General features: G+C 26.2%; 1 protein-coding gene across 1 annotated transcript; it reads right to left on the bottom strand.

Moving 5' to 3' along the window:
• Positions 1-15,287: 15,287 nt before the first annotated feature.
• LOC136087857 (uncharacterized) lies at positions 15,288-17,504 on the bottom strand. The gene is made up of 2 exons (XM_065811458.1): positions 17,410-17,504; positions 15,288-17,213 (listed from the first exon to the last, which is right to left on the bottom strand). Exon 2 carries the CDS (start codon positions 17,023-17,025, stop codon positions 16,702-16,704), a length of 324 nt encoding a protein of 107 aa, XP_065667530.1. The 5' UTR covers positions 17,026-17,213; positions 17,410-17,504; the 3' UTR covers positions 15,288-16,701.
• Positions 17,505-18,021: the final 517 nt, after the last annotated feature.

Here is an 18,021-nt window from a genome sequence, read left to right as displayed (position 1 = left end):
TGTCCATTCCTTGTATGTGTGTATATATATATGTGAATATATATATAATATATATATATATATATATATATATATATATATATATATATATATATATATATATAAATTATATAATATATATGTTACTGTTACCCGCAGTACCAGGAATTAGCTAAATGCGAATGTTTTTAATATAATTTTATTTTGCAACTAAGAGTTTCATGTGTTATCACAATCATCAGGCAATTATTAAAATTTTAATTTTTCTACTTTTACTAATTGTGATAAAACATGAAACTCAGAGTTGCAATATTAAATTATATTATAAACATTAGCATTTAGCTAATTCCTGGTACTGCGGGTAACAGTAACATATATATTATATAGCTCTAGTTTATCTATTGAGCACTCTTTCAAGTATACAATATTATACATGATAATATAAAGATATTTTCTTTATTCATATATATACACTTACGTATATATTATATATATATATATATATATATATATATATATATATATATATATATATATATATATATATATATATATATATATATATATATAATATATACGTATATGCATATATATACGTATATACGTATATATATGTATATACTATACGTATATACATATATATATATATATATATATATATATATATATATATATATATATATTTATTTATATATACACACACATATAAAATATATATTTATAATTATATAATATATAAATATATATATACATATACACACACACACACACACACACACACACACACACACACACACACACACACACACACACACACACACACACACACATGCACAATTATTCAACAACAATAAAATAAAATAAACTTTTTTTTAATAATAACAACAAAATAGGCAATAGCTTATTTTGTTTTAATTAATAAAAAATTGAATGGAAAAATCCCAATATGAAAAAAAAAGTTAAACCATTATAAGATATCTCTTATTACATAATAATTATCATTTTATGTCAATAAGCTTTTGTTGAATAATTTTTATTGTATTTTTTATTATTGCCTATTTTGTAGTAATTAATAAAAAATTGTAAATTATTTATATACATATATATATATATATATATATATATATATATATATATATATATATATATATATATATATATATATATATATATATATATATATATATATATATATATATATATATATACATATATATATATATATATATATATATATATATATATATATATATATATATATATATATATATATATATATATATATATATATATATATATATATATATATATATATAGTTATTTTTTAGACCTTTGAAAATTTACTTCAATATATAATATGTATCAGTGAATATTCAAAAATGGTTAAGTCTTAAAAATAACAATTTTGACTTTATTCCATCACCAAACTTTATATACTGAAATCTATCACCTATTTTAATATTAGGTTAAATAATAGACATATGGTTCTAATAATAAATAGAAAAAATATTAACTTCTGTTATTGTGTACTTATAAAATAGTCCAGTTTTTCGTCGATTTCTCAAAATCAATTTACTTGGACTTAACACTTTTTGAACATTTACTTCTCATATAACCACATACAAAATGTGTGTGTTTTTTTTTTCAACTTATTAAAATTATTATTTGCTTAAAAACAAAAAATTTAAAAAAACCAACTATAACTAAAGAACCAAAGTAAAAGAAGTTTTGCTCGAAATGGATACGAAAAATTGTGGGTACGTGATTATATTTATACTTAATATATTTTTAAAGTTTTCGTTCGCCGTCAAAATAATAAATTTACCTGACGCTCAGCAACTCGGCATGTTAATTTCTAAGACGTAGAAAATAAAATATAACAAAAACATTCGCTAAAAAATATAACCTTTTTTGTGCTAAAAAGTGGAAAATAAACTTTTTAATTTAAATTTAATAGCTCAAGAAACTAAAGATTGACAGGTGTGAGCAAATTTATATAGAAACATGCCTGTTAATCTTTAGTTTACTGGACTATTAAATTTAAGTTAAAAAGTTTATTTTCTACTTTTTAGTACAAAAAAGACCATTTTTTTTAGTAAATGATTTTGCTATATTTTATTTTCTACTCTTTAGTCTTTACACAGAGTTACGATATTTGGCCTTATTAAAGAATCGGAGTATTTCCTGATTAAAGGAGCGGAATATTTTTTTTTTAAAAGGATAAAAATTTTTGATTAAAATATAAAAGTAAAATAACATAAAGTACAAATATTTCATTTGCATTGCCCCCCTTGTCCTCCCACATTTCTATGGCTCCGCGCAAAATCGGTCTATCTATCTTATCCGCGATAAACATTTTTGGTCTATCTGCAGTCTCCAAGAAAAACATTTTTGGTGTAATAGACCTTTTCGCGATTGCGAAATGCATCTTGGGTAATCAGGGCAAACAAACTTTAAATTTATGCCGTAACTGCGATTTTTTAACATTTTCATTTTTATTTCAAAAAAAATTATTATTTAATAAAAGTAGTTTTTTCAAATAATATTTGTTATTTAAAAATAAATTAATAAGTGTTTTATATATACTAAACCCAATTAATGTCGAAATAACACTTCTTCCTTTTTATTTCTGTCAAAAAACTTATAATCTTTAACCTTATTGAAAAGAAGGAAAATTATCCTTTTGCGTCCAAATTTAATGAGCTTATTTTCAAAACTGTTTCATTGTTATAAAACTGAATTAAAATTTCTTAAAACAAACTAACAAATAGATATGGATGCAATGCAAACTGGCGATGAAAAAAAAGTTGAAACTCTTGAGAACTTTATGGAAATGTCAAGCGGAGAACTACAGTTTTATCTCCAATAGCTTGGTTTAACATCTTCTCGAAATCATAGCTCCCTTGCTGCCAAAGCTTTAATGGCATATGAGCAGAAAATTGAAGTTATTAAAAGTGCCAAAAAATATTTGCAAAAAAATCAACACTGACTACACAATCCTATTGAAATATTTTAAAATAGACTTTATTGATATAAAACAATAGCCTGTTACAAATATTTGCTTTTATCTTAAAAAGCAAAGCCATTCAAAATTATTTATATTGGTCACTACAAACTGAAAAAAGTGTATATATACTTTGGAACTATAAATAAGTTTTTCGCCGACGGATCGACGTAGTGTGACTGATAGATTTCTTGATATGCTTACGTTTAATGCCCTTTAACAACAAGAATTAGAAATAGCTACAAGAAACCAATAACACTCAAAGCAATGGTGGGAACAACGCAGAGGACGAAAAACATCATTCTGCTTTTATTCTGTTCACAAAAAGGTTACATCTTTTTTAAGAAACCGCAAAAAAGACGTTAAATGCAGAGTTACACCACTTCTTAAGGCTATTGCCGAAACTGTTGAATTGAAAAATGTAACATCTATCAATCGGGGTAAAGAAGTTAAGAAAAACGCAGCTAAAGCATTTATGCCAACTGAGGGGGTAAAATATCAAAATCCGAAGTTAATAATTTGTTATTTATTTCTTGCATAAACCACACCCATATCTTGGTGCTTTTCCGGACATTTTTCAATGTCAGTGTTGTCTGAAAACTTGTGTAGAACATAAATGCCTCTTCAGTATTCGTGACGAAGTAATAAATATTTCATGGAAAAAAATGATTTCTTGGAAATGGTTGACAACAAAGTCATGTTAAAAAAAATCACAAATACTACACCCAAATAATTGGCCAAATGGCAATCACTGGTTATAACTCAAAATATTTTGTAGTCTATACAAAGAAAGATGTTCTAGTAAACTAAATCACGTTTGATGAAGACCATCAACAAAGAGTGCTTCCATGTTTAATTCTGCTTTTTAAAACTTATGTGCAACGTAACCTGCTTGGATTTATACATTTATATAGATGTCCATTGTGTGACAAGCCGTGCTTAAATGAAAATGAATTTGATATTGAAAAGATAACAGTTTTGAATGCAATATTTGCGGTCTCTGGTTTGATTGGGAATGCTGTAGAATCAATAAAAAGACAGTATTAAATGATAGATTTATTTGCATTCTTTTCCAATAACTAAAAAGTATTTAAATATTGATTTATAGAATAAGATTTTCAGTTACAAACTATTGGCTTAAAAGATTTAAAAAGTTAATTAGTTAATAAGGCACCTCCATACTTAGTTTGAACAGTGTATATAAAAAAAAAATCAAAAATCAAATCAACATACCCATAAAAAATGAAGCAAAGTAGTTCACAAAAAAAAAAAAATAATAATTATATATATACATATATATATATATATATATATATATGTATATATATATATATATATATATATATATATATATATATATATATATATATTTGCAGAATACACATATCATAATATATATATATATATATATATATATATATATATATATATATATATATATATATATATATATATATATATATATATATATATATATATATATATATATATATATATATATATATATATATTATGATATGTGTATTCTGCAAATTGAGTCCTCAATGTTCTTAAAAAAATGAGCAATAATAAATAAATTAATAAAAACACAAACATATATATATGTTTACATATGCATACTTCTGTAAAAAATTTTATTTAACAAAAAAAGAAGATAATGTTTTTGTTTTCAATTATTTAAAACAACTTATGCTTTGTTTTTATCAAATAATATTATTACAGTATGAAATAATTTATCACATAAGGGCAACAATGTGACTGGCATTTCATTTTTTAATATGCGAAAGTTTTTCATACGCCCTATGACTTGCTCAACATAAATTCTAACATTTGCAATTTCTGAGGTTTCCCGTACATCATATTATGTCATCTGAAAAATTGTGTACAAATTACCAGTGTAAAATGTTACACTGGTAATTTGCTAGAGGATCTTTAATTTTGAAACCCCTGCATTAGAAGATCTTTAATTTTGAATCTGCAATAACTATATCACCAGGTTGTAAGTATTTCAAAAATCCGCAATTTTTAACTTTGAAAACATCACTAGCCCTGCCAGCAATTAGACAAAAAAAAAACTGCACCATTGGACGTTATTCCAACTAAATCTTTTACAGTGTAATGTTGTTTATAATTTGACAATTTTGTCAATGTTTGTTTATAATTTGACAAACAAGCTGCAGCTATCTCCAAACTAAACGGTGTTTCAATAAAGAGTTCAGGACAATAAATTATTACAGAGAATTTTGAATATCACTTCCTGAACATGGTTGGTAATTTTCTTTTTATAATATTTCTGTTTGGAAAAAGTATAATCCATTTTAACTCAAGAAAATAGTTTTATCCATGTTACAAGTACTGAACAGACTACAGAAGTAGAAACCATAAAACAATGAGCAAGATCTTCATTTAAAAGCATAAATATTTATATGCATCATTACAAGAAGAAATCCTTGCTGCAATGTTAGAGATTTTAATGATATTGTTTTTAAATCTCTTGGTGAAGATAAGTCTTTAGTTGTATTTTTCTTACCTTTCCAGTAGTGCATTACATTTCCTTTCCTCTGCAAATAAGAAAACAACATTTTAAAGATATTTGAATTTGCTAGGCCAGGAAGAAACTAAACATCAGATTCTCTAGTTACATTAGCAAAAATCATTCATCCTCGTATTGGTTCATTACACCAAATAGATGTATCATAACTTTCACTTTATATAGTTAAATTTGTGGAGAAATTGTTTGAATCAGATTCCACAATAAGATCCAATTTTTTAAGTTTTCTTCTATTTGTAGAAGATTCCTTATATGTATTACGAATAATCAAAACAAAGTTGGAATGGGTGAAGCAAAAGTAGGTTATATAAATTCAAAATGATTAGAGCAAACCACTTTATTATCATAAACTGTAAAATTTAATAAACCTTTTCCAACTTGATTTACCCACTGATTTCTTTTTTCAGAGTCTTTAGAAAAATAATGAAATTTTAGCTCTGTTACTTGACTTCTTTTGAGTAACCTTCCCGGATACCTGGAATCGTTATTACAACTAGCAACACAGCAACGGTAGTTAGGCATTTTATAATTATATTTTATTAATAAGAAAAGTAGGAAGTAGGTCTTCAGCTTTGATTTAGAAAAACGATCATTGTTGTTTGTTTGCCCTGATTACCCAAGATGCAAAAAACAATTTTGATCTATCTGCATTCTCCGGGCGAACGAATTTCAAATCTAATGATTTTTTGCGTCCTGAAAAAATACAGTTTCTTTTCAATTCAAACAACATAACTGAACGAGTATATTAAACAATATGAGAAATGCATTTCATCTGTTAATTTTATGTAAATTATCAATACGTTATAGATATCTGTATCAACAGTTTTTTTAAATAAACTTTTAATGATTCGTTTAATTTTGTTGAGCAGAAAATTTAAATATACACTAAACATTATACTTTAAACAGTTATATGTTATGTAACTGTTAGCTAATGAATAATGCTTTTAGAACTTCATTATACTACTATCAAGCGAGAACTGTCTGCAACTACATTAATCTCAAAACAAATTTAAACCAAGTTAGTATGCATGAAATAAGCATCAATAATACAATGTGTAGCTTATCACATAAGCGATTGGATCTTAAATTAGAATACTACTAGAATAGCAAAAAGTGGATTAGCTTACGTTATACCATTTTCCAACGCTTACTCGAAGAAACAAAAGTGTTGGAACATTGCTTGTTGTCTTGGAAGTTAGTGCTTTATTAACAGAATAAAACTAGTACTGTTGCTGTAATAGTAGTTAGTCATGACATATACTATTGGGTTGGGGAATATATTCGTAGCGTTTTTATATTTTATTTTATTTTACAACAATTTGTTTCTGTTTGACAAAGTGTAAATGTTCATTCGATAGAGCTTTTTCTGCTCTACAAAACTGTCCTAATCGTCTTTTGGAATAATTTGATTTTTTGTTACTTTTAAGGCTTAAAAATGGAATATCCAGGAGGTAAAAAACAACATTTTCGACATCTACTTTTCTTCGCTTTTCATCGAGGTCAAAAGGCTGCTGAAGCAACCCGGGACATTTGCAACGTATACGGAGACGGTGTGATAGGTGAGTCCACTGCACGAAAATGGTTTGCAAAGTTTAAAAATGGCGATTTTGAGGTCAACGAGACACCTCGCAGCGGGAGACCTTCTGACTTCGACGAAGAGCGTCTCAAAGCACTTTTAAAGGAAGACGGTCACCAAACAAGTCGTGAATTGGCCGAAAAAATGAACTGTGATCATAAAACGATTCTCAACCATCTTCATTCAATGGGATTTGCTAAAAAATTGGGAGCCTGGGTACCTCACGAGTTGAGCGAAGTAAACAAAGAAAATCGCCTTCATATTGCTTCTCAACATCTTGCCCGCAATCGAGCAACACGTGGTCATAAACAGCGCTTTTTGTATCGAATCGTCACGGGAGATGAGAAATGGTGTCTATACATTAATATGATGCAAAGGAAGGAATGGGTGGCACCAGGAGATACGCCAAAGCCCAGAGTCAAGCGTGACCTTCATCCAAAGAAGATTATGATATGTGTTTGGTGGGACTGGGAGGGCATGGTGCACTGGGAAATGCTCGATAGGAATGTCACGATCACCAAGGAGCTCTACATAGCCCAGCTACGTCGCGTAAATGAAGCTATTCAACTGAAAAGACCTCATCGACAAGGCCAAACCATACTCCTTCACGACAACGCCAGACCCCATGTTGCACAAGTCGTCAAAGCCACACTCCAAGAGCTCGAATGGGAGGTCCTTCAGCATCCGCCGTATTCTCCGGATCTTGCACCCACAGATTACCATCTTTTCCGATCTCTGTCGAACCATATGAGGGGCGTTACCTTCGATAATGAAGAGGACCTTAAAAACTGGGTCAATAACTTCTTCGATACTAGAAAGGGCGATTTTTGGCGGAAAGGTATTGAGAAATTGGTCGAGAGGTGGGAGGAGGTCGTAAACAGCGATGGCGAATACATAATCGATTAATTTATTAATATAAGTAAAGATTTCCCTTAAATAAAAGTCTTTGATAAAAACGCATCGAATATATTCCCCAACCCAATAAAAATGATACTTTTTTGGTTGAATATAAAACTGACAAGTTGGGTTGTTATTCTTTAAAATTCAATTGATTTTTGTCTAACCTTGCTACAAATAAACAAAAATACACTCATAAAAATGTATCATACTAATATAGTAATAATGTTGCAGTCAAATTTATATATATATATATATATATATATATATATATATATATATATATATATATATATATATATATATATATATATATATGTATATACATGTATATATATGTATAATATACATATATATACATTGTATATATATGTATATATATATATATGTATATGTATATATATATATGTATATATATATATATATATATGTATATATATACACATATATATATATGTACATATATTAAGAAATATAAATATATATATTTATATATGTCTATATATATATATATATATATATATATATATATATATATATATTATATATATATATATATATATATATATATATATATATATATATATATGTATATATATAAAGGCTGGCCAATTAAGTATTTGAGGGTCTTGAGGCTAATCATTTTGTGGGGCTTTCATTGTAGTAAAACAAAAACCTGCCTCTAGGGCCCCAAAATCTTTAAAAACCTTTTATTATTAGTTATTTTGGTTTAAAAAAAATCTAATTTTGAAATAAAGGCATTTGCAATATGACCTCTAAATTTTATCCCTATATACGGCGGCCCAGAGCATGGAGGAGCCTAGTCATGGCCCTGCCTTAGAGAATAAATTGGTTTTAAAGTTACAATAATAAAAGCTTTCCATGGCTTTTTTGAGAAGTGACAACTTTGTAAGTTGATAACTTAGTATAATTAAACAATATGCTTACTATGATTTTTGATTAGTAATGCAGAAAATTAACTAAAATTACTAAAGAAATCAATTATATTTGTACAAAAAATAAAAAAATTCTCAAAAATTCGAAATTAATGCACATTAAATAAAAATATTCATTTGCCTCAATGATAATCCACTACTGTTTATTTATATATATATATATATATATATATATATATATATATATATATATATATATATATATATATATATATATATATATATATATTAGCTGTATCCATTAACTGTTAAACAATTTTATTAGTTTAGTACTTAGTAAATTTTTGTTCACCATATTCTGAGTATATTATATAATTTACTTAATTTATAATTTTACTATATTAAATTACTTATAATTTTATTATATTAAAGTTTATTTTAAAACTTTAATTTTATAGAAACGTTTTATCATAGCAAATTTATTTGGTTATATTAATACATTTTTTATTTCTATAGGTTATTTTATTATTAAGTTCGGTCTTGCTAAAGCATGTCCTTTTTTAATTCCTTATATCGAAGTGTTGTTGGACTCTTGATACCAGATTATTATTTTCTTTTCCTTTTTTTTTCTTTTAATGAATGCACTTGAAAATTATAAAATGAAAATTCGTTTGAGAGTAAAAGTTGTTAATTTTTATTTACATAAAATTAAAAGTTATTTACTTTCTCCTAGTTGTAAACTGGCAATTTGAAAAATACGTTTTTCAAATTTGTAGGACTTGTTTTGGTAAACAAAATGTTCTTATAATATCTTAACCAAAGGTCAACAGTCCAAAATAAGAAATGATTCAAAAAACTCGAATCATTTTTTGGAATTGAAGCGACACTCGGTTCTACTATATATATATCGAAATTTGTTCAACGCCCTCTGACCATCTACGAGACCTGTTGGAAGGGGGCAACAAATCAATGAAAATTTTTTATGAAAAAATTAATATATATATATATATATATATATATATATATATATATATATATATATATATATATATATACATGGTGTCTTCCAAGTCAGGCATGTCAAGGAATTCTGATTTTTGTAAAAAATCAGGGTTTTCTCATGAGATTTTATTGATGTTTTGAATATAGTATTCGTATTTCATACTTGCAATTAAAAGGGTTTTTTTTATGTTGAGCTCCCGTACCTTTAAACTAAGTCAGGGAATACAGGTAAAAAATCATGAAAATCTAATCTAGAATATTTGCAGACACCCTGGATAGGACGAACCACCAAGTTTTAATGCAGTGCGGTTATAATATTTATAATGTTATCTAACTTTTTTAGATTACAGTATGGCTGAAATAGTAAATGAAATAGCAAAATTTTCAGAAATAGAAAAAAATTTTTTATTAGTTGAACCTCCAAATAACCTTGAACTACCCAGTTTCTGTGAAAACTCAAACGTTGTGCTAAATATTAGACATGATGTCGACATTGCATTTAAAAAAATTTAAAAAAAAGCACATTTGTGAATCTAAACAAAAGACTGCGCGAGCAAGGAAAAGATTACACCGGAACTAAGCTAATTGATGGCGTTTCAAAAAAAGTTAAAAAAAGTGCCAAAGAACTTGGTCCAAGATGCAATAATGTAACGTGTATGCAAGTATGGTGTAGTGATATTAATGACGAAACTAGACAACGCATTTTAACCGAATTTTATCTACTCGACAAAAATCTGAAAATTGAAACAATTAAGCTGTTAGTTTGTATTAGCAACACTAAAAGAAGGACAGTCTTAAATCCATACGTCAAATAATGTAGAAATAATGAGCTTGCATACCATCTTAAAGTCACAAAAATGTTATACAACCCGTATGTCAGCAATTTTTTTTTAACACTCTGGCATTGTCTAAAAGCACAGTACGTCGTTTTTGTCAAACAGAATACGCAAAAACAAATTCTTATACGACGTGTTCTAAACCTGGTTTTTTTGCTAGTCTCAATGGTTTTCAACCGAAGCAATATGCAAATGAGTTGAAAAATCGGAGTCTCATTATTGTAGAAAAGATACTAAAAGACTCTACTTAGTCGATGACTATACATCTAAGGCTGAAACATTCAGGTATCATATACCTAGATTAAGTATTTATAGCTGTGAGGTCAATTTATTTATTTTTATATAAAAAACACCTGAGTTTTATGAACTTGCTGCATTAAGTTCAGCTATTTGAATTAAAATAATTTTTTCAAAAAAAAATTGAATTAAAAAAATTTGAACTTAACTGCCTAAACTAACAAAACTTTGTTGTTACAGTTAAATCACGTTAACTCTCACCTACAAATAACTACGGAAAACGATTCAACGTGATGTAAAACATATTCCTGTTTTCAAAAGACCTGTAAAAATACTTCGAGATAAAATAGTTTGAATTAACTGGTGTTTGAGTTATCGAAATTTAACTGTACTTAATACAATACAGTCCTTCTCAAACTGGGTAAACTATGCCCACGAAAATAATGTAAATAATTTTATAGCGTGGTATTTAATGTGGACTTTTTCCAAATATATAAAAAAAAATTTTATAATATAGGTGATACCTAATATTTGCTTACATTGAAAATGTGAAAATCAGTTTTCCAATGTACAAAGTAAAGATCCTTAAATATGATTTTTTAAAGATATTTTCTAATATAAAATATTACACCGAAATCCAACCAGGTAGTAAAAAGGGCGATCCAACTGTTACAAACATAAGGTGTCTAAAATACACACCAGAGCCTAAAAAATATTTTACAAAGTAAGTTACTCTTCCACTGAAGAATACAAACCTCTTCCTCAAAATCTAAACACGAACCCTTCAATTGAACTTATTGACGCTTACCAATCTAGAATACCGATACAAGATGCCAAGTACAAAGACTTGATGAATCTTAAAGCATTTTTGAGGAAAACTGCTTGGGAATTCTATTCCAATATGCCTCATAACTCGAAAGTAACAAATTAAATGATTTCCGCTTTGTATACCTTTTAAACATATTTGATATGTCACGTTATAAAATTTACTTATGACCGTATTAGTTTTTTTTTCCCACCACAAAGTTATTCATATTTATATAAGTTGTAACTGGATATTAGAAATCTAATCTTGAAAACAACCAAAACGATTAAAAAAAATACAATAGCTAACCAGTAATAAGTGTAAAGTTGCCCTTTAAATCCAACAACTTTACTTTATCATTAATTGTGCATTATGATGCTTTTAATAAATAAGTTTTTATAAATAAGTGAACTTGATGTATGAGGGAACACACATCAGAAAATTCTTTTTATAAATATCTATCTTTGCTGTTATTTTGATTTACGAACCCTCAACCCACTTTTCTTAAGGCCACTTTTCTTAAAAAAGTATCATTTCTCTAAAGAATTTTTCATGGAACACCAACTTTTTTTTAAAAACAGGAGAGAAAGGTCTTCAAATCTCACATAGGCCTCGGACCCTTGACCCTTGACAAATTTCTTTTTTTTCTATTCATTAGTTACTGCTTGTATCATGCAATGCCATATTTTAAAATTTGCTGACAATTTTAAACAGCCTCTTTTATTAACTTTACGCTTACCAACAACGTGCTATATTAAATGTATAAACTTACGAAAAATATAAATGCCAAGTATCTAAGAAAGCGCGATTGCTCCCCCCCCCCCCGCCCATTGATCTGATTGTGAAACGGCGATTGGTCCCCACGATTGATCCTTAACCCCTGTGAATCTGACCTTAGGCTATAATAATATTAAAAATGACTTTATTTTAATGTATATTGAATTTTACGCTAAAAGGTTAAAATTATCACCCTTTTATTTATTTTTTATTGAAGCTTCTGTGTAATAAATTAGGGAGGTCATAAGGAGGGAAAGATATAGATCAAAAGATATTATGTTTCTTAATTTAAAACATTTTTTCACCTGCAAGTTGCTACAATAACACTTTAACTTATGCTCATCAAAATAATAAACAGTTCTTTAATTTCTCTGAAAATGATAAATGGAAAATAGAAAACCGGAGCTATGGGCGTAGATTTAGGGGGGAAATTAAATATAAATTAGAGACATACAATTTTGTATCACTTTTGAGACAAATACAATTGTGACAAATACAATTAAGACAAATACAATTGAGACAAATGCAATTTTGTTTCACTAAATATCCAAAAAAAAGTAATTGAAACAAGTTGTTTAATATATACATGCATATATGTATATATACATAGGCGAATCAAGACTGGGGCTATATTTGTTTTTGAGGCCTTTTTAAGTGTATCAGGGTAAAAATAAAAAAAAAAAAAAAAAAACTTCTCTTGTAAATTTCGGGGCCCCTAAAAGTGCGGGGCCCCGAAATTTACAAGAGGAGTTTCTTTTTAGCTATCAGAAAAATTTGAACATATGTATGTGTATATATATATATATATATATATATATATATATATATATATATATATATATATATATATATATATTCGAATTTTTCTGGTAGCAAAACATTATTTTCAAAGTAATTTGTTTTATTACATAAACATTGTTTGTAGTCTGTTTTTATACAAACAACAATTTATACAGCTTTTGGTGTCACTTTCAGACATGACCAAAACAAAACCGTCTTCTTTAAAATTAATTAAATTAAGGGCAGACAACATCATTAATGAAGGAAAAATTTGTAAAACATCAACCATCTATTGTAAACAGGATAACATCAAGTTCTTGCTTAATAACTAGACTGTGCATTGACAAATCAACTTGTTCTAATTTTTATAAGTAATTTATTGTAAGTTTGCATAATAATAACACTAAAAACCCAATTCGAAAAAGATCTCACAAGTTGAATTGGAATTCGTTAGGAAAAGATTTTATTTTATGGATGCAAAAATATACAATAAACTTCCAACTTCAATTCGATCAGTTGAAAACTACCGTTAGTGTAAAAAACTCATTAAAACTTATTAGTAAATATAAATTTTAATTCATTTTTAATACTTTCTTTTTATAATATACATTTCTAATATTGATTATTTTAGTACTTCTATCAAGCTTTTTAACTTTCTTAAATGAATTTATTTTTTGATATTTTACTTTTTTGTTGTTTTTATTTTAAATTGTTTGTTGATTTTACCAGGATGTTTATTGAGAGCAGTGTTTAATTTTGATAAGCCTATCCTCTATTAATATTTATGAATATCAACAATATTATTATACACATCCAGAACTTGAATGATCACACTGTACTGTTTTTACAAAAACTCACTCTCTTGTACATCAGAAAACTTCTAAATTCCACCTTTATTTATCACCATCTATTACATGCTTTTCGCAAAGTACTTTTATCCCTGCCTTTATGTAACAAGATCAGTTGCTAAGTATCAGCAACTACTAAACTATTCTACATTAACTCATTTCCATTGGATTTATATAATAAAGAGATTGTGAGCCATGTTTAACATCGGTTTGTCGTTTCCTTATTTTGATTTAAGTTACATTCAAAGTTGCATTACGTAAATTAATAAATAATTTTGAATCAAACTACATAATTAAAGTAGTATTATATATATATATATATATATATATATATATATATATATATATATATATATATATATATATAAATATATATATATATATATAAATATATATATATATATATATAAATATATATATATATATTTATATAATATTAAATAGTGTTACAAATACATTATTAAGACAACGAGTATCAAATATATTTAAGACAACAAAATATTATTTATATACATAAATATATATATATATATATATATATATATATATATATATATATATATATATATAAATATATATATATATAAATATATATATAATATATATATATATAATATAATATATATATATAAATATATATATATAATATACATAGGGTTACCATATGGTAATCTCCGAAAAAGAGGAGATTTTGGAATTTGTGGTAAATGAAAGGGGCGTCAACTTTATTTAGCAAGGTGGTAGAGTGGGTACCCCTATTATGAATCTAAAATGAAAATTATTTTTTAAAATAACATTCGTTTTGTTAATATAAACAGCTGGTTTGAAAATTAATTTAAGGACTCTTACAACTAATTAATGTAATTTTAATCATAATGCAAGTGTACAATCAAATTCAAATTTATTGAACAAGAGATAAATATATATATATATAAAAAGAATCAATAATTCATAAAATTTTTAATATCTTTTTAAGTATACCGTTCTGTATATTTTTTATTATATATTTTATATATTATTCTATATTAAAATATACCATTAAGTATGTCTAATTAAATATATTTAAAAATATATATATTTAAATCAAAGTATAAATAAAATGTATATATATTTATATAAAAGACTAATGAAAGATAAAAGCTGTATAATTACAAGTTACACATTAATTCTAATTTTGTATCATTTGTATCAATCTTACTAATCACTTGTATCAGTATCTCTTTCATCAAAGCTTTTATTTGTGGGAACAGAACTGTAAACAGGGGAAAATGGATCATACCAACTATACTTTTTTGTTGAGCCTATTTTTTTCAATAAGCCTTTATTTGATAACAGATACTCATGGAATTCATGAGATGAGTATGATTTGAAATTATATTTTACGCATAGAATACTTTTAACAAGCTCATAGAATAATTTTTGCTTGTGGCTTGGAATACAATAAAAAAATTGCACTATTTTCAACAGTTCAGAACCGCAGGACTTGTCTGGCAGGTTACTAAAATACTTGACCCAAATATAGTTAGAAAGTTTTAACTTGTTGAGTAATTTAATGTCTTTTTTATTGTTTTTCTTTTCCTCTTCATCGAATTTTTTTTACCTCTTCTTTGTGTCTTTTAAAAAACTTAACAAAGTTAGAAAATTGGTCATGGCACAATGATTCATTAACTTGAAAAGAAACATTTTCATTTACAAATAAAATTGAGTCTTCAACCTGATCCCAAGTTGGGATACTATCCAGTTTCATCCAACTGAAAGCTTCGAACTCTAGGTATTGGAAGAGCCATTTATTGAGGTACAAAGTTGAGCCTTCATAGACATTAGAAAATTCAACAAATAGACCACTACATTTATCTCCATATCCATTATTTTTCATTTTCTTGAAAATACTTTTAACATTTAAAGGTACAAAATTATTACTTTTTCTGTCAGTTAAAATTTCAAGAATTTCCTCTAGGATGTAGATACTTTCAGCTAAACTATTCTTTTCTTTTTCTAGATAAACAATTCTTTCATGAAATACATACATTAGACTATGAACAAAAAAAAGTCCAGCTTCATTAAAATCATCATCAAAAAAATTTCTAATAATAACAGGTACAGATTCCTGAGATTGAAAATAGGACTTCAGTGTACATTTGTAAGACTCTATTTACACAAGGAAAAAAAGACAACCACCTTGTTTTTGAGTGGTATAACAATTGCCTGTATTCTACATCTACAAAATTACAAAAGCACTTCAGCTCTTCAGTTCTTATTGTATATATTGAGAAGTAATTAAATATTTTCAAGATAATTGACTCTAAATCAATGGAAAGTCCTCTGTCCAAACTGTTTTGAATACAATTGTGCAAAACATGAGCAGGACATCCAGATCCTAACATCTTAGGGTTAAGGACATTTTTAAGAAGGTTTAACACATTATTGCCCTGATGCCTGTTGATACCTCCAAAGTTAGTGTTGGTGTTATCCCCAGCAAAGGCAATGCATTTGTTTTGTATGTTTGAGTTTTTTAAAGTGTCAATAATGTAGCCTGAGATTCAGCTGTCTCATCAGGAGTGGCTTTAATTTCAATGAACTTAGTTGCGACACCTTCTTTGTTTGGATCAAAGTACTGGATTAAAATAGGAAATATTTTGGTAGAACCATGATTACTGCCATCGGTTGCTAATCCAAAACAGGCAATGTTTTTCAGATCCTTTATAGTTATCTCAATTGAGTGGGGAGACAACACTGACGTAATTATTTCCTCTGATTTTGTTCTGGCACAAGTGACTTCTTTAGCAATTTTTGAATCCGGATATACAGTTTTGTGCAGCTTACTGACACAATTCATTGAATTAAAAGACTGGTGATGACTTACTGTATGAAATGCTAATGCACCTTCTGCAGCATGAACTTTTTCTTGAAGAAGATTGTCTTGTTTAGGCTGTAAAAATGACTTAATTGGCCTTGTAGATGCAACTGATTTTAAACATTTTTTGTGTTTTGTTGTGTTTAAGTGATATTCCAAATCCAGAGCACCTAAAACAAAACAATATTTAAAAAAAAAAAAAAACATGATTTGTAAATATGTAAAACATTTAGGCTACGGTAAAAAAAAGACTAAAATACAAATTAATAGTTATAGTAAACTATAAATAATAATTCAAAAGCTGAAAAGACCTACAATAGTTATTGTAAGTTATTGAAAATTTAGATAAGATGAATTATTTCTTACTTTTGTGAGAAACAGAAATATATGTTCCAGAAGGACAAACTTTGCATTTGGCTTCACAATCAATTCTTCCTTTCTTAAAACTAGAAAACTTTCTAGTTTTAAGAAAGGAAGGATTTATATATATATTTATATATATAAATATATATATATATATATATATATATATATATATATATATATATATATATAAATATATATATATATATATATATATATATATATATACATATATATATATATATATATATATATATGTATGTATATATATATATATTATATATATATATATACATACATATATATATATATATATATATATATATATATATATATATATATATATATATATATATATATATATATATATATATATATATATAAATTAGTAAAAAACACTTATCTAACTTTTATCTTCGACTTGAAGTTTATCAGGAACTCTTCCTGATGATCCAGCAATGGTGAAACTTCAAGTCGAATATATATATATATATATATATATATATATATATATATATATATATATATATATATATATATATATATATATATATATATATATATAATATATATATATATATATATATATATATATATATATATATATATATATAT

This window comes from Hydra vulgaris, chromosome 12 (assembly GCF_038396675.1).
Source record: "Hydra vulgaris chromosome 12, alternate assembly HydraT2T_AEP".
NCBI classification, from domain to species: domain Eukaryota; kingdom Metazoa; phylum Cnidaria; class Hydrozoa; order Anthoathecata; family Hydridae; genus Hydra; species Hydra vulgaris.
This window is presented reverse-complemented; position numbering and strand designations above follow the sequence as displayed.

What these genes read in the sequence shown, in the direction of transcription:
- LOC136087857 (XM_065811458.1), bottom strand. Translation starts at nt 17,025, where the DNA reads ATGAATTGTGTCAGTAAGCTGCACAAAACTGTATATCCGGATTCAAAA.